This window comes from Lucilia cuprina, chromosome 2, assembly GCF_022045245.1.
Source record: "Lucilia cuprina isolate Lc7/37 chromosome 2, ASM2204524v1, whole genome shotgun sequence".
Classification (NCBI taxonomy): domain Eukaryota; kingdom Metazoa; phylum Arthropoda; class Insecta; order Diptera; family Calliphoridae; genus Lucilia; species Lucilia cuprina.
The window spans coordinates 44,926,500-44,953,946 of record NC_060950.1 but is presented as its reverse complement, the minus strand read 5'-3'; the positions used below and the strand labels follow the sequence as shown (position 1 = coordinate 44,953,946).

The 27,447-nt window shown below is 34.2% G+C and overlaps 2 protein-coding genes and 1 long non-coding RNA gene across 9 annotated transcripts in view; 2 read left to right on the top strand and 1 right to left on the bottom strand.

Annotated features, from left to right (window-relative positions):
• LOC124418517 overlaps window positions 1–15,955 on the top strand; it is a 45,588-nt gene extending 29,633 nt beyond the window's left edge. Inside the window, exons 2-3 of the long non-coding RNA XR_006940054.1 lie at window positions 15,725–15,767; window positions 15,822–15,955. This is a non-coding gene — a long non-coding RNA (uncharacterized LOC124418517). The remainder of the gene's footprint in view (window positions 1–15,724; window positions 15,768–15,821) is intronic.
• LOC111686066 (probable dolichyl pyrophosphate Man9GlcNAc2 alpha-1,3-glucosyltransferase) overlaps window positions 1–27,447 on the bottom strand; it is a 363,172-nt gene that overhangs the window by 320,933 nt on the left and 14,792 nt on the right. The window contains exon 2 of one of the 7 annotated variants that reach the window (XM_046945107.1): window positions 1,054–1,256. The exons of the other annotated variants lie outside the window; for them this stretch is intronic. Coding sequence (XP_046801063.1) covers window positions 1,054–1,076 — 23 coding nt within the window. The 5' untranslated portion in view covers window positions 1,077–1,256. The remainder of the gene's footprint in view (window positions 1–1,053; window positions 1,257–27,447) is intronic. 7 annotated transcript variants of the gene reach the window in all.
• On the top strand, window positions 22,778–24,540 carry LOC124421426. The gene is made up of 2 exons (XM_046956592.1): window positions 22,778–22,981; window positions 23,110–24,540. Exons 1-2 carry the CDS (start codon window positions 22,778–22,780, stop codon window positions 24,538–24,540), a joined length of 1,635 nt encoding a protein of 544 aa, XP_046812548.1.

Sequence of the window (27,447 nt, the reverse complement as noted above, 5' to 3'; positions counted from 1 at the left end):
TATCCTTAGAACTTAATAAAGGCTCTATGTTATATTGATTGGATGCTACGCATATTTTTATGTTCACTTTTACAATACCAGCTTTAACAATAAATTTCTAGGCTATATAAAAAATACTGTGTATTTTTGGATTCAACTTTTTGATCTGGATTTTTTGCTTCTTGAAATTTTCATGACAATAGTTCTATCGTGGAAGGTTAGGTTAGTTTGAGGAAGAGAATGTTTAATACATGAAAAAAAATATACATATACCACTAATTCCAAGAATGTTGTGATCTTAATGTTATATTTATAATGCTAAAGATATTATATAAGAATTATTATTTAGTTAAATATTTAATCTAACATTTATTTTTATTTGAAAATAAATGCTTTACTAACTTTACGATTACGTAAAATAAATATCTGTAATCAATTTAATTTAAATTATTAAATTTAAATTTAAAAAATCGATTTTCATCAAAAGCGTAAAAGGTTATAGATCCGTATATAATACTCCCATCACTTATATTTTCCACCGGAAAACTATTCTTATTTTTAAACCTGTATATCCTCAAAAAATAACTATTTGAAAGTAGAATCGGATGTATTTTACTACGATCGAGAAAATAGTACATGAAAATTTGTTATCAAAATTATATTGTTGGAGATCCATATATAAGACTCCCATCACTTATATTTTCCACCGGAAAACTATTTTTATTTCAACACCTGCTGTGTATCAGAAAATAACTATTTTAAATCAGAAAATAACTGTTTTAAATCAGAATCGGATGTAGTTTCTTACGATCCTTAAATATGGTAAATGATATATTCATATTACATTTTCACAAAAATTCGAATTTAAATTGGCTGTGGTTTCTTATGTAACACTTAAATCTATCTAGAAAATCATTCTTATCTCCCCTTAAAATTTATTTTTATATAATTCGAGAAAACAATAATATTTTCCATACAAATCGAGTTTTATATCAAAAATATAAAATAAAAATTTATTGTTAAATCGCGATAATAAAAATCTGTGATCAGTTAAATATACCATGAAAAAATTACCTTGATATAAATTCGGTTGCCATTTTTTAAATTCAGCTCAAATCTAAAAAACCATGAAGATATGTATTTGACTACTCATTAGAGCATACAAGCGCAGCGAGCTCTCAATTGAGCTCTTTGGTTTATTTTCCAACGCACGTACTTCCAAACTAAGAGAATGAAAGCTTGAAAGTGTTTTGATGGAGTTACACATAGAGATATCTCTGTTGTTAAACATAAAGATAAGTTCTTGTTTGCCGAAAGTTATTTTTGCATATGAGAAGGTTTGATATATAATATTTATTTTAATTTTAAAATATATCGAGAAAAATGATCAATTAATACGTAAAAAAATTTATATAAAAAATTTTTTCTGAGTAATTGTAAGAAATAATGGAAATTTTAATAAAGGTGAATCAACGACATAAACTGATAAACAAATGTAATGCCCGCTATTATGTTAATTTTTGATATACAAGCCTATAGTTGACATTTATAGCATTGTATATGAGCGCAAAAGTTATTGCAGAATATTTTTTACACCTGACGATTCATTATTTGTTTCATTTTTCAAAATCTTCCATTTTTTCTTTACTTTTATTTACATGGAGTATATTACGATTCATTTTGTACCTAAAATTGCAAATAAATGCATTTCCGAAAGCAATGTTCAAAAATAATAGGTCGTGTTTAAATTTTTTCCAATCCTATTCATAAAAATCCCGAAATTTTAATGTTTTTTTTTTTTATTTATAATACAGTACAGCGTAAAGCAGTGAAGTCACTATATTACAAACAGTAAAAAATTTTACAAACTTTTCTTTCAGTGCATGCAATGCAAAAACACAAAGTGAAGTAGTGTTAGTATAGAAAGGAAATTTGACGAAATATTACGAAAGACAGCACTTTTGCAAATCTTATATAAACAGGTAGACCTCTCAAATGATGCATATAAAGCATTGTTCATACCGTATTTATTGCAAGCTTTTCAAATCTAATAATGATTTTAAATAACTCAATGTGTACTGGAGTTATTCCATTTCCCATTAACAAATTCCGAAATTTTTTTAATTGGAGGAAGATTTGGATATTTTAATAAGTGATAAGTATAAAATACCTAAATTTTACTTATTAACCCTTTGACCTTTAAACCTTTATTTCTTCGGATTTAATAAGTGGCGTCTAAATCCAGCCAAAACTTAAGTGTAGATGCATAAAAGCTAATGAATAATAATAATAATAAATTGATGTATTTGAGAAACAATGATGAGACAAAAACGGTGGTTTTACTCTTTAATGAACAACTCAAAATTGTTTGTGTAATTAAAAGTTGTTTTGTTTTCTCTGTCAAAATTCAAGGACTCTTCATATTTTCCTAGGACAGAAATTTTGTTCATTTTAAGAATTTTGAAATCTTGCAATGAGCCCAAATTTTTCAAGATTTTGTCCAGAATTTTTCATAATCGTTTTAGAGTTTTTTTAAATTGCATGTAATTTTTAAATAGCAAGAAAATTTATGGTTAATTGTAGTTAATAAAATCCCCCGAAGCCTTTTGCCTCTTTACGCCAGGGGCATTACAAAGTAAAGTGTAACCAAAATTAAACTGAACAGTTCTTAAAATCTACTGCACGCGGAAAAATTAAAACAACTAATTTGAAGGTTTCCTTAGTTCCCTACCAGTGACTGAAAATGCTAATTTCATTATAATTTCACGAAGAAAGTTTCTTAAATTTCTCTACAAATGAGTCAAAATTTCCTAATTTAAGCTCATTATCAATTTGTAAATTTTTAGAGGACTTTTTGGTCCAGAAAATGATTTTGAGTATTAAAAAAAATGCGGAAAAATATAATAACTATTTTATCGTTATAAGCTAAATTTTGACATCTATTTAAAACAAAAGTATAGTCATTACAGATAGAAAATTATTCTTCTTAATTTTCGAAGAAACCCGGACAACGCCGGGTACACGCAGCTAGTACAGGATAATTTAATGACAATAGAATTCGAAAAATTCAAAAAAATACTCCTCTAAGATAGTTATTAATAAAAAGTTCGAATAAGTACTCCTGTTGTTAATCACATGGAAAATTAGACAGAACTTGGTTGTAGTCGCGCTGCGGGAAAACCTCTTAGTTTTAGAAAGAATCGTTATATTCGTATACTCATTGCCAAAGATAACATAAACAGGTCGAATTAAAATGAAAAAAATATTCTTTTTATGGACGTGTCCGAATTTAGTTAGAACACTTAGTTTTAGGACATTTATAAGGTGGCCAAAGCGGAAAGATACTGGACTTGAAGAATATTAAGTTTAGCTGTGGAAAAATTATGGTATAAAACTATTTCTAGGTCGAATTCAATTATAAAAAGATAATATGTATGGTATAAGGTAGAGATTCATTAAAAAACATAAAGTATTCCTCCCCTGTGGAAACTGGGCCCGTAGTTTGAAGATTTAAAAACGACAATGGCCCTAAAAGCCAACTTTCGAGTTGCAATCGAGTTGCTAGACTTAAAAATTATACCTGTATTAAAGTGGTAAAGTTCACCATATATCAACCCCAGAGAAAATCTATGGAAAACAGTAGTTCCAATATATGGGCTCAAAAATTGTCTTTTCAGGTCTAATTGGAAGGACGATTTTTAGGATACGGTAATAAGGGAATAATTTTTTTATATTACATAATACCAAAATTTTTCATTGTTTTGTCAGTAATAGAAAACCAAATACTTTAATCTTGTTTTATTTTTTTAAGTTAAATTAATTATATTCGAGAAATATTATTAATTTTTGTATATAAGGACATATACAAATAAAATTCTAAAAAAATAATTTTTTAATAAAGTTTTGGGTTTGTAAAATTTAAAAAAATTTTCATTGTTTTGTCAGCCACTGTATGTGTAACGATAAGAAGGAAAAACGTCCCTTATTCTCCATAAAACCTATTCTTGTGATTATATTTATCACACAGAGCGAGAGTAATAAGGACATGTGGTAATCACTTACATATGTGTACTAGTTTATGTTTAGATTTTAAAATGTAGTACTTAAGATTTTTAGTTTTAGAAATAAATTTAATATCTTACAAACATTCAACGAGTGCCTTACAAACACTTAACAATAAAAGCAGCATTTTCCCCAAAATCTTCAGATGGATATTAAAGTTCTTCTTGCAAAATTTGAAGAAGCTTCCCAGATAAACCCACTATAGCCATTCCGCCCATTTTGTTCAAAAATATTTTTATGGATGTCAAAGTTGTCCATACAAAATTTGACTTTTGCAGTTTCTGAGATATGTGACCTTTAACTCTTATTTTGAATATGGGCGTGGCACCTCGCCCACTTAAAAATTTGAAGTAAATAGCAGCCTATAATTCCTTTGAGACATACAGAAAGAGACCGTTAAAAATTTCGGAAAAATCGGTTCAGCCATTTAGCTATATAAAGTCCAAATTTCCTTTTTTCAAAATCACAACCTACTCCCCCCATCATCATCAGCAATAACAAAAAACAACAAAAATAAATAAAACTATGTAAAATTTATTTTCAGAATTTAAGAGATGAACCCTAGAATGCACAGTGGGTCAGAATGGAAATTTTTTGGAAATAAATCTGGCATTTCTAAACGGCTGATCCGATCGGGATAAAATTTGGCGTGAGCGTAGCCAAGGAGCATTCGAGTTTAAGTTTTGAGAAAGACAGGACTTCTTCATTAATACTTCTGCTTTTGTTTATATTTGAGAATTGCGACTTTTTCTCATTACATATTGAGCATCTCCAAAAGGAAGAAGTTTCTGTTATGGCATTGCTGACCTTTCCATCAATCATTGTTAAACTTAGCTGATGTGATACATTAATAGAGAATTCCTTTATTTTTATGCAAATGGGCTCCAGTGCATTTATTTCATCTTTTAAATATTTCCACTAAATCTTTTGTTGTTTTCTTTGACTCCTTTATATATTCAAATCCAATGGGTCTACAAAAATTTTTTGAACCCGGAGTTGTATTGATCCATATTTCTTCAAATGAATTTCCGATGTTGGTGATGTTGGAGTTGGTAAACTTTCCACAATTCGCTTAAGTCGTTTTGGTGATGCATTAGGAAGAATAGTTGCAATATGTACGGCATCCATAGGTTGGCTTTCCTTTTTCAGCATTTCGTTAAATGTATCAGCAATTTCCTCATTTGAGATTGAAAAAAGTTTTTGTGTGACCCTCTTTTTTTACCTTGAACATAAGTCTTCGTATGACTTGCAAGGCGCTCCTGCTGATGTGTTGTAAGTTGAGATTTCCGTAGTAGTTTCCATCCAACTACAAAATTTTAATCAAAATTTCTTTTGATTTCCATCCACAGACTTACTTTTTACATCAAAAAGTTTTAAAAAGTTTTCAATTTTTGATATGCCTGTTTTGTCTACTTTTCTACTATATGTAGTTTTTATATAATTTGAAATGTCTTCAATTCTTTCTGGCCCTTTTGAAGATACACTCCATAAAACGGAACACAACTCTTCATACTTTAATGTAAACTTCATTGTAGATTTATTAAATATGGTACTTAAAATCTGAGAAGTTTACTTATATACCAATTCTTGTCATTTCCGATACAGGTATTCCAAAGTAAAAAATTACGAACTGTCTACCTATTAACATTTAGGACTATATTACTATAACCTGTAATTCAAATTATAAGGATAAGCAAACAAATAGAAAATAGGTAAATATAAGATTTAAACATGTTCTGTCATATTTAATACTAAAATATGAAAAGTATGAAATTAAAGGATACAGGTTTAAATGAACATATTTTTGAATGTAATTGAGATATTGGCTTGAAATTTTTTGTTAAGGGCCGAGAATTTCCATATCTAACTAAAAAAAGATATTAAGGGATAAATATGGACTAAATTGTTGTAGCTATCTGCGACCCTATTAAAATTTTGATATAAAGCATAGTTTTAGAAATTTAACAAATATGTAATATATGACAAAATCTTTATTTATGAACAAAACTCAATGAAATCTTCAACGCTTGTTAAATTTGTCATTTCAAATAAGAAAATGCAAAAAAATTAAAAAGGTCAAAGGGCATCCCGCAATTCCCAAAAATAGGAATGAAAATCCCAAAAATGGGATTTTTTACATTTTTGCCCATAGGGTCCACATATCTTTCAGGGCTGGGAAAATACTTTTGGAGTAAATGGAAAACATATTGAGGTTTCCAAAACTTCTTTCAGTTTTCTGATCCCAGCTTTGGGATTTTAGAACATGTCGCCCAAGTTGAAGTTTTGATAAAAAATAGGTCATATTCGGAAGGACGCAGTGGCAACATTTTCAAAAAAATAGGACAAGTTTTTTTACGCCAAAGCGTTCTGCGTAAAGATACCTTTTAGAAAACTATAAAATTGTTATATGTTCTTAAAGAAAATTTTATTTTATTAATAAAAGAGTTAAGACACATTTTGGTCAAAAAAACGGCAAAAATCTAAAATTTTTTGAATTTTTAAATTAAAAAACGTATATTTTTGGATCTGTAAATGATATTGATCTGAAATATATATTATTGGAAATTTTGTTGTCTAACTAACAAGAAAAAAATGAGTCCATTTGGTCCAAAATTACGCCCGGTATTCAAAAAAAGGCGGAGCAAGGTATGGTAAATTTTGTATCACTAAATTTTTAAATGCCTATAACTCGGATATTATAAGAGATAAGTAGTAGCATGTTTTTTTCAAGATCTCGTCGATCGCTTTCAGAAAATATAAAAATTTTTGTATTTGGGTGAAAAACAAAAAAATGGCACGAGTTTAAAAATTTTACATGTCGTAGGTACCCTACTTTGAGCCGCCACAGCTCCGTCCCTGGGGCATCTGCGGGGTTCATCTTCAAAACTTAAACTCAAATACTCCTTGGCTACGCTCACGCCAAATTTTATCCCGTTTAGAAATGCCAGATTTATTTCCAAAAAATTTCCATTCTGCCCCACTGTGGAATGTATGTTTATTTTTTGTTAATTTTTGATTTCATTAAACAAATTTTAATAAGTAAATAAGAAATTTATTGTAAAAATATATAATACAAAGAAATTTCTAAAACTATGCAAGAAATTTTATAGACACCGAAATCTTTGTGTCATAACTGACCCTACCTCCCATATAAGGTACCCATTAGAAAATTACTTTAACTCTCATTACACAAACATGATTTGTTAGAAAAATATTTTACGAGGATCGGTGTACAAGGTTCACATCAGAAATTTACTTTAAAGCTTTAGTGACATTTCTCAAAGAAACCCAACATAGAGCATTTTGACCAGACTTTTTTTCATCTAAAAGAAATCGAAAAAAATTATATATAATTATATTATAAATTTATATATGTTAATCCGCTGCTAGATCAAACTTTTACGTTAATTGAAAGTTTATAGTGGGTTAACATGATTTTAAACTTTAATTAATAGAAACTATAAACTAATGGGGCGTCATATGAAAGCTCATTCGATGGGATTTTTAATAATATGTAAATTATGAACATCCATTCTAAAATTTTCGCGGTTTTCTAATAAAAGCATATTTTTTTGAAAAATCGAAAAATGCTATCTAAATTGTCAAATTAATTTGAAATTTTGACTGTATATAAGTTAAATGCGGAAAGTTTGAATATACATATTTAAATACATAACATATTTTAAACTTAAATGGCTTTGAAAAATTTTGTTGATTTTTTTTAAAATTTAACGAAATTTGAGATTTTTATATTTCCTAATGCGCATTCGAAAGGTCTTTTAAATGATACCACTGTTGCTCTACTCCAATAAACATTTATATCTATGCATAGCAAGTTCTAAGAAAGTGAACTCGAATGACCGAATAACATTTAATATTTGTAATCAAAAATCTTCGAGGAACAAAATAGCTAAACAAATAACTAAATTGAATTCGGAAAATATTTGTAATTGTTTAATAAACTTCTCGGGGGAGTTTTCCCGTTTTTCCTACCGAGCGCGTCCCCGGGTGGCGGATAGGGGGTGGTGATGGACCATCTGTCCTCCCCCAGTTTTAGTTTGACTCAAGCTGAGGGAAGGCAGATTGTCCACCACTTGGGAATATTATATTCCCCGCGGACCAAAAAACTGGAAAAAAAAACAACATGGAAAAGAAAAATAAAAAGATAAAAGTTACGGTGCAGGGCCTAAATAACCCAGTACCGGCGGCAAGTGTTGATCTACTCGCGAGTCACGTGTCGTCGTCATCCTGCAATCGTGAGCAAAATACTACTACGGAGGTGGGTACCTTGGCCTCCGTGGCGGACAATGCGTCAAGTGTACAGCATGCCACTGGCAAAAACATAGGAGTGAAAGAGAATGATGTACTCGGAGAGAGCTCTAAGCTACCTCAGCCTTTCAATATAGGTGAGAGTTCCGACTCTGAATCCTCAGATGATAATAACAACACCATTATAGCAAATCCCAAAAAGGATGAAGTAGAGCAAATGGTGAAACAGGTGAGTGATAGCATAGCTAAACTACCTATTACTAAGAAAAGACTATCTGGAGCACAGAGGAGGAAGTTGAAAAAGATGCTTCAGGAAATCATAGTTAGTCAATCCAACGACACTCCAAAAGAAAAATTGGACTCTCTTACAAGATCTGAGGCAAAGAGGATCTGGTCTCCCGAGGAGTTGACAAATGAGAATAAACCGAAGAAGAAAAAGAGCTCCCCGTCTTCTTATATACAGTCGAAGCCAAGCCATACTTCACTCAAAGGAACCTCAAGTCAGAATCCTGCGAGTAAGGGTGACAACGCCAAGATAGATATTCCGAAGGCGACCACGTCGGCGAAATCAATCTCGAAGGCACGAGTATCTCAAAAGAAGGCCCGAAAAGAGAGGAAAGACAGTGGAAAAGGAAAAGAGCCGCCATCTTACGCCAAAGTTGCCAGAAGAAGACACCGGGACGATCTCTGCTATGCAGTTTACGATGCCGGTAACCCGACAGGCAAAATTCCAATAGACCAACAGAGTAAGGTAGAAGATCTGGTGAACAATAAGATAGTGGACCACGCAATCGCTTCAAAGGGCAGACAACCAATAGAGAGCGTGAGCTGCGAGTTCAGCATGGGCGCGATGTTGATGAGATTGGCATCTCACCAATGTGTTAGCACCCTAAAAAACTTGGTGGAAAGTATCCCTCCTCCCTGGGACGGCGCTAAGCTGGGACTGGTAAAGAAGAGCGAGCTTCCGGTGCTCTTAAAGTCCACTGTATACATAAAAGGATAGGGCAGTAAACTGACAAGTGAACGTATACTGGAAATTCTTGGTGGTCAAAATGCTGAGCTGGCCGTGAAAAATGGGAAGTCTTTTACAGGAAAGAAGAACCTGAGGGAACTTTATTTGTAATAGGTATCGACCAGAAATCTATGGCTAGTCTTGCCAAGAATAAAGGTAGGGCTTACTTCGCCTCTAAAGCTGTCATATTCAAAATTGGGAAGGTGCCGATTGGAAGGGCTGTTACAACAAGCCTCGAAAAGAACACTAAAAAACCTAAGAACACAGCATCAGTAGCAACTACTGATAACGTTGAGAAGTCAAATCCTAAAAGCGAGGAAGTTACCACTAACTCGCCAAAAGAAGGTACAGCTGCCATTTCCAAAATCGGAGAGGCGCCGATTGAAAGGGCTGTTAAAACCGCTCCCGATAAGGACACTAAAACACCTAAGACAGTAACCAAAGCATCATTAGCAAGTACTGGCAATGTGGAGGAGTCAAATCCTAAAGGCGAGGAGGAAATCACTCACTCGCCAGAAGACAGAACAGCAGAGCTCTCCAAAATTGGGAAAGTGTCGATTAAAAAAGACTGCTCTTCCTATGCCTGATAGGGACACCGCAGTGCCATCAATAGCCACTTCAGGTTACCCGGAGGAGCCAAATCCAACGGGCGAGGAGGTGATCACTAACTCACTGGAAGACAGTTTAAGTGGATGACAATGATTGAAGTTATCCAAATAAACCTCCATCGGAGCGAGACGGCCACAAACGCTCTGATGGCTAAAATTAACACAGGTAAGATACATATAGCTTTAATCCAGGAGCCTTGGACGATTCGCAACAAGGTTTCTGGATTAAATCACATAAATTTCCAACTTTTCTACGCTGATACAGGGTCTCGCCCGAGAACATGTATCTTTATGCCACAAGAACTTATGTTTTCTTCTCTCAACAGGATTATCTACATCGGATGCAACGGTGCTGAAGCAAGGTCGTGGCAACATATACCTTGCATCTGTTTACCTGCCTTTCGATTCTCCGACACTACCACCAACGGCGGAGCTGATGAAACTGGTCGAAGAGGCACAAAGGAAAAATAAGAAAATTGTAATAGGTTGTGATGCCAACTCCCACCATGTAGCTTGGGGTAGTACAAACACCAATCGCAGAGGACAAGCCCTCATGGATTTCCTTAATACTAAAGACTTGATAACATCGAACTTAGGTAATAAAGCTACCTTCGTCAATAGAATCAGAGAAGAAGTATTAGATATAACTATATGTTCAGAAGAGCTTATAAACGAAATTCAGGATTGGAGGGTTTCTGACGAGCACTCCTTTTCTGACCATCGGTACATAAGATTCAAAATACTACGGCCGCCACCAAAGCCGATAAATTTTCGGAATAAGTCTAAAACTAATTGGACAATGTTCGGTTCCTTACTAAAGAACCGTTTATGTCAGGACACTGTTCAATGTCGAAATAAAGAGGACATAGACGCCAAAGTAGAAATGCTCACAAGTGCCTTGGTTGAATCGTTCGAGGACAGCTGCCCTCTGCGAGAGCGGAGATCTGCCCAGGAGAAACCCTGGGTAACCGGGGAGATCCGGAACCTTGGTAAGACTCTTCGCAAACTATTTAACCGGGCACGGCGTAAAAAGACCGCAGTATACTGGGATGAGTATCGTAGTAAACTTGGTGAATATAAAAAAGTTGTTCGTAAAGCCAAACGAGACTCCTGGAAACTTTTCTGTGAACAGGTAGACAGCGTAAATGACGTATCGAAGATAAAAAAAATTCCTATCCAAAACTTATGTCCAACCGGAATCTATGGTCGATGACACGGGCAAGAGGCTGGAGGATATGGAGGAGACAATGAAACTCCTAATAGACTCTCATTTCCCACCAGGTATATCGAATAACATAGACGAACCGATATTGGAGGAAGAGGAGGCAAACACGAAAATTGTAATTACACCTGATATGGTTAAAGGGGCAATCAAGAGCTTCGCTCCCTATAAAGCTGCAGGGCCGGATGGCATTTTCCCGGCACTCTTACAGATGGAGGCGGAACTGGTCTCCGTACATCTGTCTCTGATATTCACTGCATGCTTGCAATTCACATATACCCCCATTAAATGGCAGGATGCAAGGGTAATATTTATACCTAAACCAGGGAAACCTAGCTATGCGACACCTAAGTCTTATCGACCGATAAGTCTTACGTCCTTCCTACTTAAAACCTTGGAACGGATTGTCGATAGTATGGTTAAAAGCAGTATACCCGACAAAGACCTAAAATTTAAGCAGCATGCTTATGTAAAGGGACGATCGGTGGAAACCGCTTTAAACGAAGTTGTCCACTACATAGGTGCATCCTTTGATAGCAAACTATATACACTGGCGGTATGCATTGACATCGAAGGCGCCTTCAATAACGTGCACACTGATACTCTTATCCAATCCATAGACCAGTTTTATGTTGACCGGGTGCTCCGTAACTGGATCAACCACATGCTAAGGAACAGATGGATAAGTTGCGAGATGTACGATATAACTATCAGGAAAAGGGTATTTCGCAGTATACCACAGGGTGGCATTTTATCACCTTTACTCTAGGTTACCACGATTAATAGCCTTCTAAGGACCCTAACTGAGAAAGGACTTAGACCCGTCTGCTATGCAGACGATGTCGTAATACTTTTAAAGGGAAAGGATCCAAATTACTTGTGTAGAAGAGCTGAGGAGGCTCTGAATACGGCCTTGGGCTGGGCTCAACCGAGAGGCCTCAATGTTAACCCGGCAAAAACGGAAATCTGTCTTTTCACAAGAAAGACAAAAATTTCTACATATACTGAACCTTGCTTCCTGGATAAGAAGATACCGGTGACAGATAAAGTTAAGTACTTAGGTGTAATCCTCGACAGGAAATTAAAATGGCAATACCACATAGAGGATAGAATCAACAAGGCACATCGGTGCTGGGCGATATGTAGGAAAGCTATAGGCATGAAATGGGGTCTTAGTCCTACTATGATAAACTGGCTTTATAAAAGTGTAATTAGACCAATTCTAGCTTATGCTTCAATAATCTGGTGGACTGCTTTAGACAAAAAGTGCAATATCAAACTTCTACAGGGAGTTCAGCGTACATGCTGCTTGGGTATAAGTGGTGCCATGTGTACTACTTCAACCAAGGCTCTGGAAACGTTGCTAGATATTCCACCCATTGAAACATATTTAAGATATGAGGCGGCGCTTACAGCCGAACGGCTCTATACTTTAGGCGAACTGGCCAAAAGCGGTTATAGGACACGTCATCAATGTATACTGGACACATTGGAAGGTTATACACAATCATCGGACATGCCAGATCGTATACCAGACACAGAATATGTCGGAAACTTTGAAACGCTGATCCCAGATAGAATGTCTTGGTCAAGCGGAACATTGGAGCAAGTACCAGTAGGAGTCCGTTGTTACACGGATGGCTCTAAGTTGGAGGACAAAGTGGGGTTCTATATTGAAGACCCAGAAACGGAAATATACCACCGCTTACCAAATCATAACACAAGCTTCCAGGCAGAAGTACGAGCAATAACGGAATGCGTAAATTGGATTAGAATAAACATGGCGCCCACAGCGCTTAATATATTTACCGACAGCCAGAAGGCAATTAGGGCGATATCAGGTGATAGAACCAAATCTAAGACAGCAATGGATTGTAAGAAAACTTTAACTGAATACTCTTCCAGATGTAAGGTTCACATTATATGGGTACCAGCCCACTCGGGAGTAGTCGGTAACGAAAGGGCGAATGTAGTAGCTTTAAAAGGAAGGGAGCTGGAGGCAGTTAACCTGACAAACGCAAAACCATTCGACGCAACAAAAACTGATCTAAAAGTATGGGTGAGAGAAACCCATAAGGCCTCTTGGAATAATGAAACAGTGGGTAGAACCACGAAGATTCTATGGGGTGACCCTGATGAGAGCAAGACGAGAAATCTCCTCAAAATGAGCAAGTCTGAGGTTAGTATGATGGTACGTATTCTGAGTGGACACATAGGATTACGTGCACATCTATACAAAATTGGACGTGCGGATTCAGACGAATGTAGAGCATGTGGAGAGGACAGTGAAACTCTGGAGCACTTTCTTTGCCACTGTCAGGCATTCGTCGAAGTTAGATCCAAGTATTTTGGAAGTGATGTTATTCCGGAAATAACATTCCTAACTAACACTGATTGGAAGATTCTTAGGAATTACGTTCAGGAAACTGAGTTCCTGAACACTGAAAAATAATTCAGTCAGTTCCGTTTTTTTTTTTTTTTTCATGATAAGGAGCGCACAACAGGCCCGATAGTGGCCTAGGTGTATTTCTTCGGATTTGATGTAGTATACATCCTCCTATCAACCTAACCTAACCTAACCCTTAATAAACTTACTAGTTAAAATGAGCAACTTTCAAGGCAACTTCAAACGGTTTCTCTAACCTTGTACTTTAGGTTATCATAGAAAGTTTTTACCCCAGACCATGACCCTAATTGCTGTTTAATGCAATTTAATTTACATATCACGTTTACATACATGGCTTTCTTTACTTAGATATTCTAAATAGACGGCCTACGACCGGGAGCAGAGATTTTATCCTCTTTGATATGTTCAAAACCAGCGGGCGCAGATTTACTAAGGATTAGTACACAATAATTAGTATACACTCAAACCTTTTACAAATTATTCCCTCAAAATGCGAAATCAACAAAAATTTAATTCTTAACTGAAACCATTAAAAAATTTAGAAAAATAAAGGAAACAAACAATAAAACAATACTAATTACAAATAATTCAGAACAAAATTTCTTAAAAATAAACAAGTAAAAGTGCTATATTCGGCTGTGTCGTGTGTATTTTAAACATCTTTTATAAATTTTAATTTTTTTCCCGACTACATTATTATTACATCAAAAGCTAAACAAAAAGAACAACAATAACGCTAAACGAAATAAAACACAAAATACGCAAGGCATCTAAACCAACAGACATCTAAACATACATAACGAAAAACACAGAAAAACAAAAATAACAACGCAATGACGCCAACAGCATCCAAGCCCTATGCGCTTGGTACTGTTTTGTTTTTGTAAATGCGCTTAGCTATAGAAAGTATGTTTTCTATACACTTATATGCGCTAAACACTTGCAATACGTTGTTGTTATTGTTCTTAACAGTATACAAGAAAGTGTAAAACAACAACACTTTCGTATTCATTGCTGGTAAACATTGACGAGACGTAGATTTTGTTTTTGTTTATCGTAAAAAAATTGTTTTAAAAAGCACTTGGAAAAAATTTGTCTTAGTTTTAAATTTCAAACTTACATTATTCGCATAAAAATTACTGTACAATAACTCACAATATACTCTCATATAATTGAAAACGTTTTAAATACTTTTTTCTGTTCATTAAAAAATATATTTGCAAAACAAAAGGGAAAATTATTTTATTTTAACAAAAAATTCAAATCATATTTTTTTTGCTGTGTATTTTTTTGTATGTTTGGATTCCAAACATACAAAAAAATCTACACACACACGTGTGTTGTTGACATTTTTTGATGAAATTTTCAGAGGTTGTCTCGGATTTTTGCTCATATCTCCGTTATTTACCGACCGATTTTGCTGATTTTAAATAGCGATCTTCTCGGAAGCAAGTCTAATAGATTTATTGAAGATTCGGATCTCGCCGATATCCGGGGTCCTATAAGAACTGTTTTCAACAGACAGACAGACGGACATGGCTTAATCGACTCCGCTATCTATAAGGATCCAGAATATATATACTTTATAGGGTCGGAAAATTATTTTATAGAAATTACAAACGGAATGACAAACTTATATATACCATTCTCACGAAGGTGAAGGGTATAAAAATACAAAGAATTTGAACAATACTTTATCCGAAACGAAATTGGTAAAGTAGTACTTTGTTCAGAACTTTTTTGCCCATTATGATCTAAATAATAGTATATTTTTTATATTCTTTATTTAATAACAATTTATTATATTCATTGGAAAATTCATTTTATTCAACAAAACGTGTTCATACAAAACTTTAAAGGTAAAGAATACAATCAAGAGTGTAAGGAACAATTAAAAAGTAAAGTTAACAGAAACATAAGAGTTGTTGTCGTTGAGGGCAATCCTGTTTGATATATTGATTATTAGGTGGCATCTTTGTTTCTTCGAAATGTTGCTAGTATCTATGTTTATTAAAGGGGGGAAACAACTTACGGTTTCTTGTATATTAAAGTCAATAATTTATGTAAAGCTAAAGTAAATACATTGGAATTATCCATTTTTTAAATAAGTAACTTGTTACAAAGCAATCATTTCTAAAGTCTGTTTTGTCACGTAATTGTTAAAGTCAACTTGTCCTCGTTTTATATTGCCTACAAGAGATCGACCGAGTAAGTTTTGTTTAATCTTAAGATACTTTATAAATAATAATTACATAATTTTAGAGAATAAACTGAGCCTTGCCAAAATTATACTGTTGTCTATTCTTGCCGACCTTTTATTAAAACGAGTGACAACTGTATTCTTCGTCAGCCTTATGAAACAATTAATTTGCCATTTGCCTTATGTCGGATCCTGCCCCATTTAGAAGAAGTAATAGAGATACCAAAGGAGTGCCGCCAGCCCGTTATATAATGGAATCGCAGAATGAAGCCAACAATTTGCATACTCCAAGGAGTGCAGCTGCACCAAATATTCAAACGGGTACACCTAGACAACCAGATGCTTTAAGACAGCCACATGAAGTCTTACAAAATGAAGTAAACAATTCGCAGACACAAAAAAATACTACTCCATCTAACGTCCAAACAGGTTCGTGTGAGAAACCACCAAATGCTTCAAAGCAAATCGCTGAAATACAGAGAGAGTTTCAGCGCCAAATGACGTCTCTTCAAAGTCTAATTATCTCCAACAATAATCAGACGAAAGCTACAGTTGGAGAATTAAGACAAGAAATTCAAACCATTGCCAAAGCAATACCACCGACAACAACACCAGTATCTGATAATACTCCTCCAAATAATGGTCAAGAAACGGGTGAGTCCTATTCTAATTTATCTTTTCATAGTCAAAACTGCCAACCTACCAAATCAAAGAAAATATATCCGTTTCCTAAATTTGAAGGCCAGCCTGAAGACTGGCAAATGTTTTACGAAGATTTTATTGCCACTACTCAAGAATTTGAATATACTGATCTTCAGAACATCATTAGAATTCGTGAAGCTCTTACGGGACCCGCACGAGAAACCGTGGAATGCCTTATTTCCAGTTCAAAAAACGTGAGTGCCATAATTGAAACATTAAAAGAAACATTTGGACGTCCTGAAATGCTAATAAAAAGCCAGATTCAAAAAGTGAGGTTATATCCGAACGTTCCCGATGGTAAATTGGACCAACTTATAGGTTTTGCCAATAAAGTTAACAACATGGCCACATAGCTGAAGTCAGTAGAAGGAGAACACCATTTATATAATCCATCGCTGTTGAGCGAATTAGTTTCAAAATCGTCAACAACTAAACAAATGCAATGGGCAGAAAAATGTTTAAGTTTAAATAAGACAGCCAATATTATTGATTTTAGTAACTGGCTGAACTGTATGAGAAAACTTGCTAACATGGTATCTGATTCGCTTCCAACTTCATTGCAAGATAGCTCCAACCGCAAATCATATAATCAGCAACCTGCATCACAAAAAACAAACAAATATGCAATGCTTAGCATGGCCCACAAACCGTGTTTTATTTGTGATGGTGAATGTGCGGACATATGTAATTGTGAAAAGTTTTTGAGCATGGAAGTAGATGATCGCTGGAAAATTGTAAAAAAATTACACTTGTGTTTTTGTTGCTTAAAACCGAATCATCAATTAAAATCCTGTTACGCCAAACATGTGTGTGGTATAAATAATTGTCCTCAAAAACATCATAATCTCCTACATAATATTAGCCGAGAAATGCCCACAAGTTCATCAACGGCTATTCCGCCGTTAATTGTCATGTAGACTGTCAACTTGATAATGTTTTGTTCCAGATAATCCCAATAAAGCTTTACAATAATGGAAAAGAAGTGTCTATTTACGCCTTTATAGATGATGGGACTAATGCAACAATTCTAGATTGGGATATTGCTCGTCAGCTAGACCTACACGGCACAACAGATACGCTAAAGCTGCAATGGTTAAATGGTCGCTCGTCTAGTGAATCCACAGAAATTGTTGATGTTTATGTAAGCGCTATTGACGATAATAAAAATAAATATGAAATGAAAAGAATTTACTTGTCAAAAAATCTAGAATTGCCAACCCAATCGATTGTTAAAAATCAGCTGACTGTTAATTATCCCCATTTGACAAATATACCAATTAACGAATACATTTCAATAAGACCAAAAATGATAATAAGTATTGCTCACGCATTTTTAACAGTTCCCAATGAAGTTATAGAAAATCCATCGTATTTTGGTCCGATTGTTATAAAATGTAAATTGGGATTAATTAATTATGGTCCCGTGAAAAATTGTGATTTAAAGGCCAAGCAAGTATTTTGTACAAATGCAGTAAAAAATAAAACGGCCGATGAAGAAATAAAAGATATGATGTATAATTACTTTGAGGTTGAATCTTGTGGTGTGAAAAGTAATATTAAAACAATTTTGTCAAGTGAACATGAAAGAGCATTAGATATAATGAACACAACAACAAAGTTCATTGGTGATCGTTATGAATGTGGCTTATTGTGGAAAACTAACGATATCTCGTTTCCACCAACTTATGAAATGGCTCGAAAAAGATTAGAATTAACAGAAAACAAATTTAAAAGGTATGATGTATATGCTAAGAAATACTGTGACAAAATTGAAGATCTGTTAAAAAAGGGATATGCCAGACGGTTAAGCCAATCAGAGAAAGCAATTACACCAAAAACCTTTTATTTGCCTCATTTTGCCGTTAAAAACCCAAACAAAGATGATATTCGCGTCGTTTTTGATGCTGCATCCAAAGTCCATGGAATTTCTTTAAATAATGCACTTCTTTCTGGCCCTGATTTAAACAATTCACTTATATCAGTATTGTTTAAATTTAGAGAAGCACCGGTAGCGGTTTGCGGAGATATTCGTGAAATGTTTTTGCAAGTAGCCATAAAGAATGATGACATAAATTCTCAAAGATTCTTGTGGAGAGGTTTAGATTGTAATGATTCCATACAACATGACAAGAATGATATTTGGCGCCGCTTGCTTTCCTACTATAGCTCAATTTATTAAAAACAAAAATGCCCAGACATTTTCGGAAGTAAGCCCAAGAGCCGAGGATGCTATAATTTATCGTCATTATGTAGATGATTACGTGGATTGTTTCCAGTCAGATTCGGAAGCAATCGAGGTTGTAACAGAGGTGAGAAAGATTCATAAAAAAGCTGGTTTCGATTTATGCAAAATAGTTTCAAATTCCCAGAATGTTATTGACGCATTTCATGGCTCTATTGTACGTTCAGTTGATGTGTCAACGGATGGAGTCGAAAGAATATTAGGTTTGCATTGGAATCCAATTACTGATGAATTTGTTTTTATTTTAAAATTTCATCGAATAACTGAAGATATTATTGAATTACGTCGCAAACCAACAAAAAGAGAAATGTTAAGTGTAATTATGTCTATTTTTGATCCGTATGGTTTTTTGGCAAATATTACAGTAGCGGGAAAAATTCTGATGCAAACACTATAGAAATACGATTGAAACTGGGACGATGAAATACCGGATTGTTTGAATGGTAGGTGGGTTGCTTGGCTGTGTGAAATAAAGAAGGTAAAGGACTATAAAATATCTCGTTGCCATTTTTATAATTTTTGTAATACTGTTAATGAGTTACATTTGTTTAGTGATGCTAGCGAACAGGCCATGGCGGTTGTCGGTTACTGGCGAATAAAAACAAATACTGGTTATAAAATTTCATTTGTTTGTGGTAAAACTAATTGTGCACCGACAAGATATCACTCAATACCAAAACTGGAGCTTCAAGCCGCTGTTATAGCTGTTCGACTTCAAAACCAATTAATTAATCATTATTGTGTTAAACCTGATCGTGTGCAGTTCTGGACAGATTCTCATACAGTAATGAGATGGATAAAATCTGATTCACGAAAATATAAACAGTAACTCATTTAAGTTTTACGATGAATAATTAAAACTGAACATGACTGAACAAAACACAAAACATCACTGAACTTAGCAAAATTTATGCATTATTTATTTATTTTTTTTCTCGCTAAAAAATGGAGTATTTATAGTTTTTTGTTTTTGTACTCTTCTTACTATCATCCGGAAGTAACCTAAAAGTATACTTCCAGGCGGCGGAAACTAGAAATCAATGTATTTTGTTTTTATAAAATGTGTGCTCTCGTCTGACAATTGGAAAATATAGAACTAGATTCATCAAATTTTGCATTAATTACTTTAATATTCAACTAAACATTTGGGAGAAAAAATATTCATATAAAATGTCCGCCCATTTTATATGAATATCTTTGACATTCATGTGAACATTTAGAAAATAACGGGCGGTCATTCAATCGTATATCTTGAAAACTGTTAGATAATTCAAATTTTTAATGGATAGGCGAACTCGCAATAATTTGCTTGGTATCTCTATTGTGGTTAGAATTTTCAAAATTGTTGAGTGTGGTTTTAATTTATACTAGAGGGTAAAACAAAAAATATTTTATATCCAAAGGCATAGGAATAAGAATTATTTTTTAAGAATAAAAGTACATATTAAATTTTAGCAAGTAAGAAATATATAGATCAGTAATGTATTACTTTATAATTTAAATGAATTATATTGTCATCAAAAGGAATTATAATAAACATTAAAGAAAAATATTTTATAATTTAGTAACTAAATAAATCCTTTTTTTTGATTATGTATTTAATTTCGATTGGGGTAGCAAAGCATGCCGGGTGTTAGCTAGTATTAATATAATTGTACCCTACACTACTTTAGTGGGGAGGGAATATTGGGTTTGTGCTGAAAATTGAAACATACAAAAATATTCGTCCTATACCTTAAAGTATAAAAAATGGTCTCAAAGCACAAAAGTACTAATTTTTGCAGTTTTTCTCCCTTTTGTCCTATTTTTTATCCCCTTTTGGTCCAACTTTCACAACAGTACTATGCTAATTCATATTCCTGAAACTTTTAAAGGCTTAATTGAATATATTTTGGTTTAAGTAAAGACAATAATTGGTATTTACCCTTCAAACCCTTCAACCCAGACGCTACGTCAGAAATACTTCTGGACGATTGTCAGACGAGAACGCACATTTTACAAAAACAAAATACATTGATTTCGAATTTTCGTCTTCTAGAAATAAACTTTTAAGTTACTTCCGGATGATAGTTAGAAGAGTGCATCAATTTTGCTTAAACAAAAAACCATGTCTGTTGAATTTTTTTTCATCTGGAAGTATACGTTTTAGTGACTTCTGTATGAGAGTTGGGTGAGAACACACATTTTACAATAACAAAATACATTGTTTCCTAATTTGTATCTTCCTGATTTGTATGTTTATGTCACTTCTGGAAGACAGTTTGAGGAGTGTTCACATTAATGTTGTATTTTATTCATCTGGAAGTGTGGATTGTAGTCACTTCTGTACAATTGTCAGACGAGAGCACACATTTTACAAAAACAAAATACATTGATTTCTAGTTTCCGCCGCCTGGAAGTATACTTTTAGGTTACTTCCGGATGATAGTAAGAAGAGTACAAAAACAAAAAAATATAAATACTCCATTTTTTAGCGAGAAAAAAAATAAATAAATAATGCATAAATTTTTCTAAGTTCAGTGATGTTTTGTGTTTTGTTCAGTCATGTTCAGTTTTAATTATTCATTGTCGTTGAGGGCAATCCTGTTTGATATATTGTTTATTATTAGGTGGCATCTTTGTTTGTTCGAAATGTTGCTAGTATCTATGTTTATTAAAGAGGGGAAAAAACTTACGGTTTCTTGTATATTAAAGTCAATAATTTATGTAAAGCTAAATTAAATACATTGGAATTGTCCATTTTTTAAATAAGTAACTTGTTACAAAGCAACCATTTCTAAAGTCTGTTTTGTCACGTAATTGTTAAAGTCAACTTGTCCTCGTTTTATATTGCCTACAAGAGATCGACCGAGTAAGTTTTGTTTAATCTTAAGATACTTTAAATAATAATTACTTAATTTTAGAGAATAAACTGAGCCTTTGCCAAAATTATACTGTTGTTTATTCTTGCCGACCTTTTATTAAAACGAGTGACAACTTTATTCTTCGTCAGCCTTATGAAACAATTAATTTGCCATTTGCCTTATGTCGGATTCTGTCCCATTTAGAAGAAGTAATAGAGATACCAAAGGAGTGCCGCCAGCCCGTTATATAATGGAATCGCAGAATGAAGCCAACAATTTGCATACTCCAAGGAGTGCAGCTGCACCAAATATTCAAACGGGTACACCTAGACAACCAGATGCTTTAAGACAGCCACATGAAGTCTTACAAAATGAAGTAAACAATTCGCAGACACCAAAAAATACTACTCCATCTAACGTCCAAACAGGTTCGTGTAAGAAACCACCAGATGCTTCAAAGCAAATCGCTGAAATACAGAGAGAGTTTCAGCGCCAAATGACGTCTCTTCAAAGTCTAATTATCTCCAACAATAATCAGACGAAAGCTACAGTTGGAGAATTAAGACAAGAAATTCAAACCATTGCCAAAGCAATACCACCGACAACAACACCAGTATCTGATAATACTCCTCCAAATAATGGTCAAGAAACGGGTGAGTCCTATTCTAATTTATCTTTTCATAGTCAAAACTGCCAACCTACCAAATCAAAGAAAATATATCCGTTTCCTAAATTTGAAGGCCAGCCTGAAGACTGGCAAATGTTTTACGAAGATTTTATTGCCACTACTCAAGAATTTGAATATACTGATCTTCAGAACATCATTAGAATTCGTGAAGCTCTTACGGGACCCGCACGAGAAACCGTGGAATGCCTTATTTCCAGTTCAAAAAACGTGAGTGCCATAATTGAAACATTAAAAGAAACATTTGGACGTCCTGAAATGCTAATAAAAAGCCAGATTCAAAAAGTGAGGTTATATCCGAACGTTCCCGATGGTAAATTGGACCAACTTATAGGTTTTGCCAATAAAGTTAACAACATGGCCACATAGCTGAAGTCAGTAGAAGGAGAACACCATTTATATAATCCATCGCTGTTGAGCGAATTAGTTTCAAAATCGTCAACAACTAAACAAATGCAATGGGCAGAAAAATGTTTAAGTTTAAATAAGACAGCCAATATTATTGATTTTAGTAACTGGCTGAACTGTATGAGAAAACTTGCTAACATGGTATCTGATTCGCTTCCAACTTCATTGCAAGATAGCTCCAACCGCAAATCATATAATCAGCAACCTGCATCACAAAAAACAAACAAATATGCAATGCTTAGCATGGCCCACAAACCGTGTTTTATTTGTGATGGTGAATGTGCGGACATATGTAATTGTGAAAAGTTTTTGAGCATGGAAGTAGATGATCGCTGGAAAATTGTAAAAAAATTACACTTGTGTTTTTGTTGCTTAAAACCGAATCATCAATTAAAATCCTGTTACGCCAAACATGTGTGTGGTATAAATAATTGTCCTCAAAAACATCATAATCTCCTACATAATATTAGCCGAGAAATGCCCACAAGTTCATCAACGGCTATTCCGCCGTTAATTGTCATGTAGACTGTCAACTTGATAATGTTTTGTTCCAGATAATCCCAATAAAGCTTTACAATAATGGAAAAGAAGTGTCTATTTACGCCTTTATAGATGATGGGACTAATGCAACAATTCTAGATTGGGATATTGCTCGTCAGCTAGACCTACACGGCACAACAGATACGCTAAAGCTGCAATGGTTAAATGGTCGCTCGTCTAGTGAATCCACAGAAATTGTTGATGTTTATGTAAGCGCTATTGACGATAATAAAAATAAATATGAAATGAAAAGAATTTACTTGTCAAAAAATCTAGAATTGCCAACCCAATCGATTGTTAAAAATCAGCTGACTGTTAATTATCCCCATTTGACAAATATACCAATTAACGAATACATTTCAATAAGACCAAAAATGATAATAAGTATTGCTCACGCATTTTTAACAGTTCCCAATGAAGTTATAGAAAATCCATCGTATTTTGGTCCGATTGTTATAAAATGTAAATTGGGATTAATTATTTATGGTCCCGTGAAAAATTGTGATTCAAAGGCCAAGCAAGTATTTTGTACAAATGCAGTAAAAAATAAAACGGCCGATGAAGAAATAAAAGATATGATGTATAATTACTTTGAGGTTGAATCTTGTGGTGTGAAAAGTAATATTAAAACAATTTTGTCAAGTAAACATGAAAGAGCATTAGATATAATGAACACAACAACAAAGTTCATTGGTGATCGTTATGAATGTGGCTTATTGTGGAAAACTAACGATATCTCGTTTCCACCAACTTATGAAATGGCCCGAAAAAGATTAGAATTAACAGAAAACAAATTTAAAAGGGATGATGTATATGCTAAGAAATACTGTGACAAAATTGAATTTCTGTTTAAAAAGGGATATGCCAGACGGTTAAGCCAATCAGAGCAAGCAATTACACCAAAAACCTTTTATTTGCCTCATTTTGCCGTTAAAAACCCAAACAAAGATGATATTCGCGTCGTTTTTGATGCTGCATCCAAAGTCCATGGAATTTCTTTAAATGATGCACTTCTTTCTGGCCCTGATTTAAACAATTCACTTATTTCAGTATTGTTTAAATTTAGAGAAGCACCGGTAGCGGTTTGCGGAGATATTCGTGAAATGTTTTTGCAAGTAGCCATAAAGAATGATGACATAAATTCTCAAAGATTCTTGTGGAGAGGTTTAGATTGTAATGATTCCATACAACATTGTGTTATGACAAGAATGATATTTGGCGCCGCTTGCTCTCCTACTATAGCTCAATTTATTAAAAACAAAAATGCCCAGACATTTTCGGAAGTAAGCCCAAGAGCCGAGGATGCTATAATTTATCGTCATTATGTAGATGATTACGTGGATTGTTTCCAGTCAGATTAGGAAGCAATCGAGGTTGTAACAGAGGTGAGAAAGATTCATAAAAAAGCTGGTTTTGATTTATGCAAAATAGTTTCAAATTCCCAGAATGTTATTGACGCATTTCATGGCTCTAATGTACGTTCAGTAGATGTGTCAACGGATGGAGTCGAAAGAATATTAGGTTTGCATTGGAATCCAATTACTGATGAATTTGTTTTTATTTTAAAATTTCATCGAATAACTGAAGATATTATTGAATTACGTCGCAAACCAACGAAAAGAGAAATGTTAAGTGTAATTATGTCTATTTTGATCCGTATGGTTTTTTGGCAAATATTACAGTAGCGGGAAAAATTCTGATGCAAACACTATGGAAATACGATTTAAACTGGGACGATGAAATACCGGATTGTTTGAATAGTAGGTGGGTTGCTTGGCTGTGTGAAATAAAGAAGGTAAAGGACTATAAAATATCTCGTTGCCATTTTTATAATTTTTGTAATACTGTTAATGAGTTACATTTGTTTAGTGATGCTAGCGAACAGGCCATGGCGGTTGTCGGTTACTGGCGAATAAAAACAAAATTTCATTTGTTTGTGGTAAAACTAATTGTGCACCGACAAGATATCACTCAATACCAAAACTGGAGCTTCAAGCCGCTGTTATAGCTGTTCGACTTCAAAACCAATTAATTAATCATTATTGTGTTAAACCTGATCGTGTGCAGTTCTGGACAGATTCTCATACAGTAATGAGATGGATAAAATCTGATTCACGAAAATATAAACAGTACGTAGCGAATCGAGTTGGTGAAATTTTAGAAGCTACGACAGTGGATAATTGGCGGTGGTTACCGGGAACTGAAAATCCTGCCGATGATGCAACGCGGTCAAAACCAAAATTTGAATTTGATAGTCGGTGGAAAAATGGACCAGAATTTTTGTATCTTCCAGAAAATTTGTGACCTTCAATGAATGATACTTCTTACCATTTAGAACCTGAGTTAGAACTTCGAAATAAATATGTCTTAACATCTGTGGTATGTTCACCTTTATTTGATTTTAATCGATATTCTAATTTTCGTAGATTGAAAAGAGCCATGGCTTGGATAATGAGATTTATTAATAATTCAAAAATATCTGTAAATAACGGTAGAATCAAAGGCGAATTATCAGTTGAAGAAGAAGATCACGCTGAAAAGATTTTGTGTCGTATGGTACAGCAATCAACATTTCGTTCTGAATATAAATGCCTCCAAATGAACAAACCTATTGAGGCTCGAAGTGATTTAAAAACGTTGTGCCCATATTTGGATGATTTTGGGTTGCTTCGTGTGTATGGACGTATCGATAATGCACCATTTGTTGCCATGGGTACAAAAAGACCGTGTATATTGCCAAGAAAACACCGGTTCACAGAATTGTTGGTTTCGTGGTATCATCATAGATTCAACCATATTAATGTCAACACGGTGATATGCGAAATAAGGCATAAATTTTGGATTCCATCAATCAGAAGTGTAATAAATAAAGTTCAAACAAAATGTTGTATATGTAAAATTCGTAAATCAAAGCCCAGTCAACCAATAATGGGGCCATTACCAATTGACCGTGTCACACCGTTCTTGAGGCCCTTTTCATATACGGGTCTTGACTATTTTGGGCCGGTTGAGGTTACTATAAGACGTCAGAGAGAAAAAAGATGGATTGCGCTATTCACTTGCCTTACGGTCAGAGCAGTGCATCTGGAAATCGCTACAAATCTCTCTAGTGATGCTTGTTTAATGTGTATACGAAATTTCGCTAATCGCAGAGGAGTGCCAATACAAATAAGGAGTGATAATGGAACAAATTTTGTAGGCCTCCAGAAAGAATTACATGGCCTTGCTCCTCTTGGCATAAAATGGAAATTTAATACACCATCTGAACCATCTGCTGGTGGAGCATGGGAAAGATTGGTTCAATCAGTAAAAAGAGCTTTATACGCAATGTTAAAAGAACATGCCCCACGCTTAGAAACTCTATACAGTCTGTTGGTAGAGATCGAAAATATGGTGAATTCAAGGCCACTTACTCATATTCCGATAACACCTAACGAGCCCGAGCCATTAACACAAAATCATTTTATACTTGGATGTACCAGTTCAACCCAAACTCCCGCAGAATATGAACATCGTATTTGCGCATCAAGAAAACAGTGGCGTATACTGCAAAATCTAAAGAATGGAGTATGGAAGCGTTGGATAAAAAAGTATCTCCCAGAACTTACACGCCGTTCTAAATGGTTTGCCCCATCCAGTCCATTATGTTCTGGAAGCCTTGTGTTAATTTGCGATGTGAATAAACCCCGCTCAAAGGGGAAGAGAGGAAGAGTTTAAAGATTAATATTTGGTAAAGATGGAGTTGCCCGTTCCGCAGATATACGTACATCAACAGGAGTTTTAAGTAAACCGATCGACAAGTTAGCTGTACTAGATGTAGCGGATGGATGTAGTGAATCTCAGCCCATGAAGTCGATTCACGGGGGCGGGGATGTCGTTGAGGGCAATCCTGTTTGATATATTGTTTATTATTAGGTGGCATCTTTGTTTCTTCAAAATGTTGCTAGTATCTATGTTTATTAAAGAGGGGAAAAAACTTACGGTTTCTTGTATATTAAAGTCAATAATTTATGTAAAGCTAAAGTAAATACATTGGAATTATCCATTTTTTAAATAAGTAACTTGTTACAAAACAATCATTTCTAAAGTCTGTTTTGTCACGTAATTGTTAAAGTCAACTTGTCCTCGTTTTATATTGCCTACAAGAGATCGACCGAGTAAGTTTTGTTTAATCTTAAGATACTTTATAAATAATAATTACTTAATTTTAGAGAATAAACTGAGCCTTGCCAAAATTATACTGTTGTTTATTCTTGCCGACCTTTTAT

What these genes read in the sequence shown, in the direction of transcription:
- LOC124421426 (XM_046956592.1), top strand. Translation starts at nt 22,778, where the DNA reads ATGGTATCTGATTCGCTTCCAACTTCATTGCAAGATAGCTCCAACCGC. An exon ending in TAGATGATCGCTGGAAAATT is followed by an intron (nt 22,982 to 23,109) that starts GTAAAAAAATTA and finishes ACATAATATTAG; the next exon opens with CCGAGAAATGCCCACAAGTT.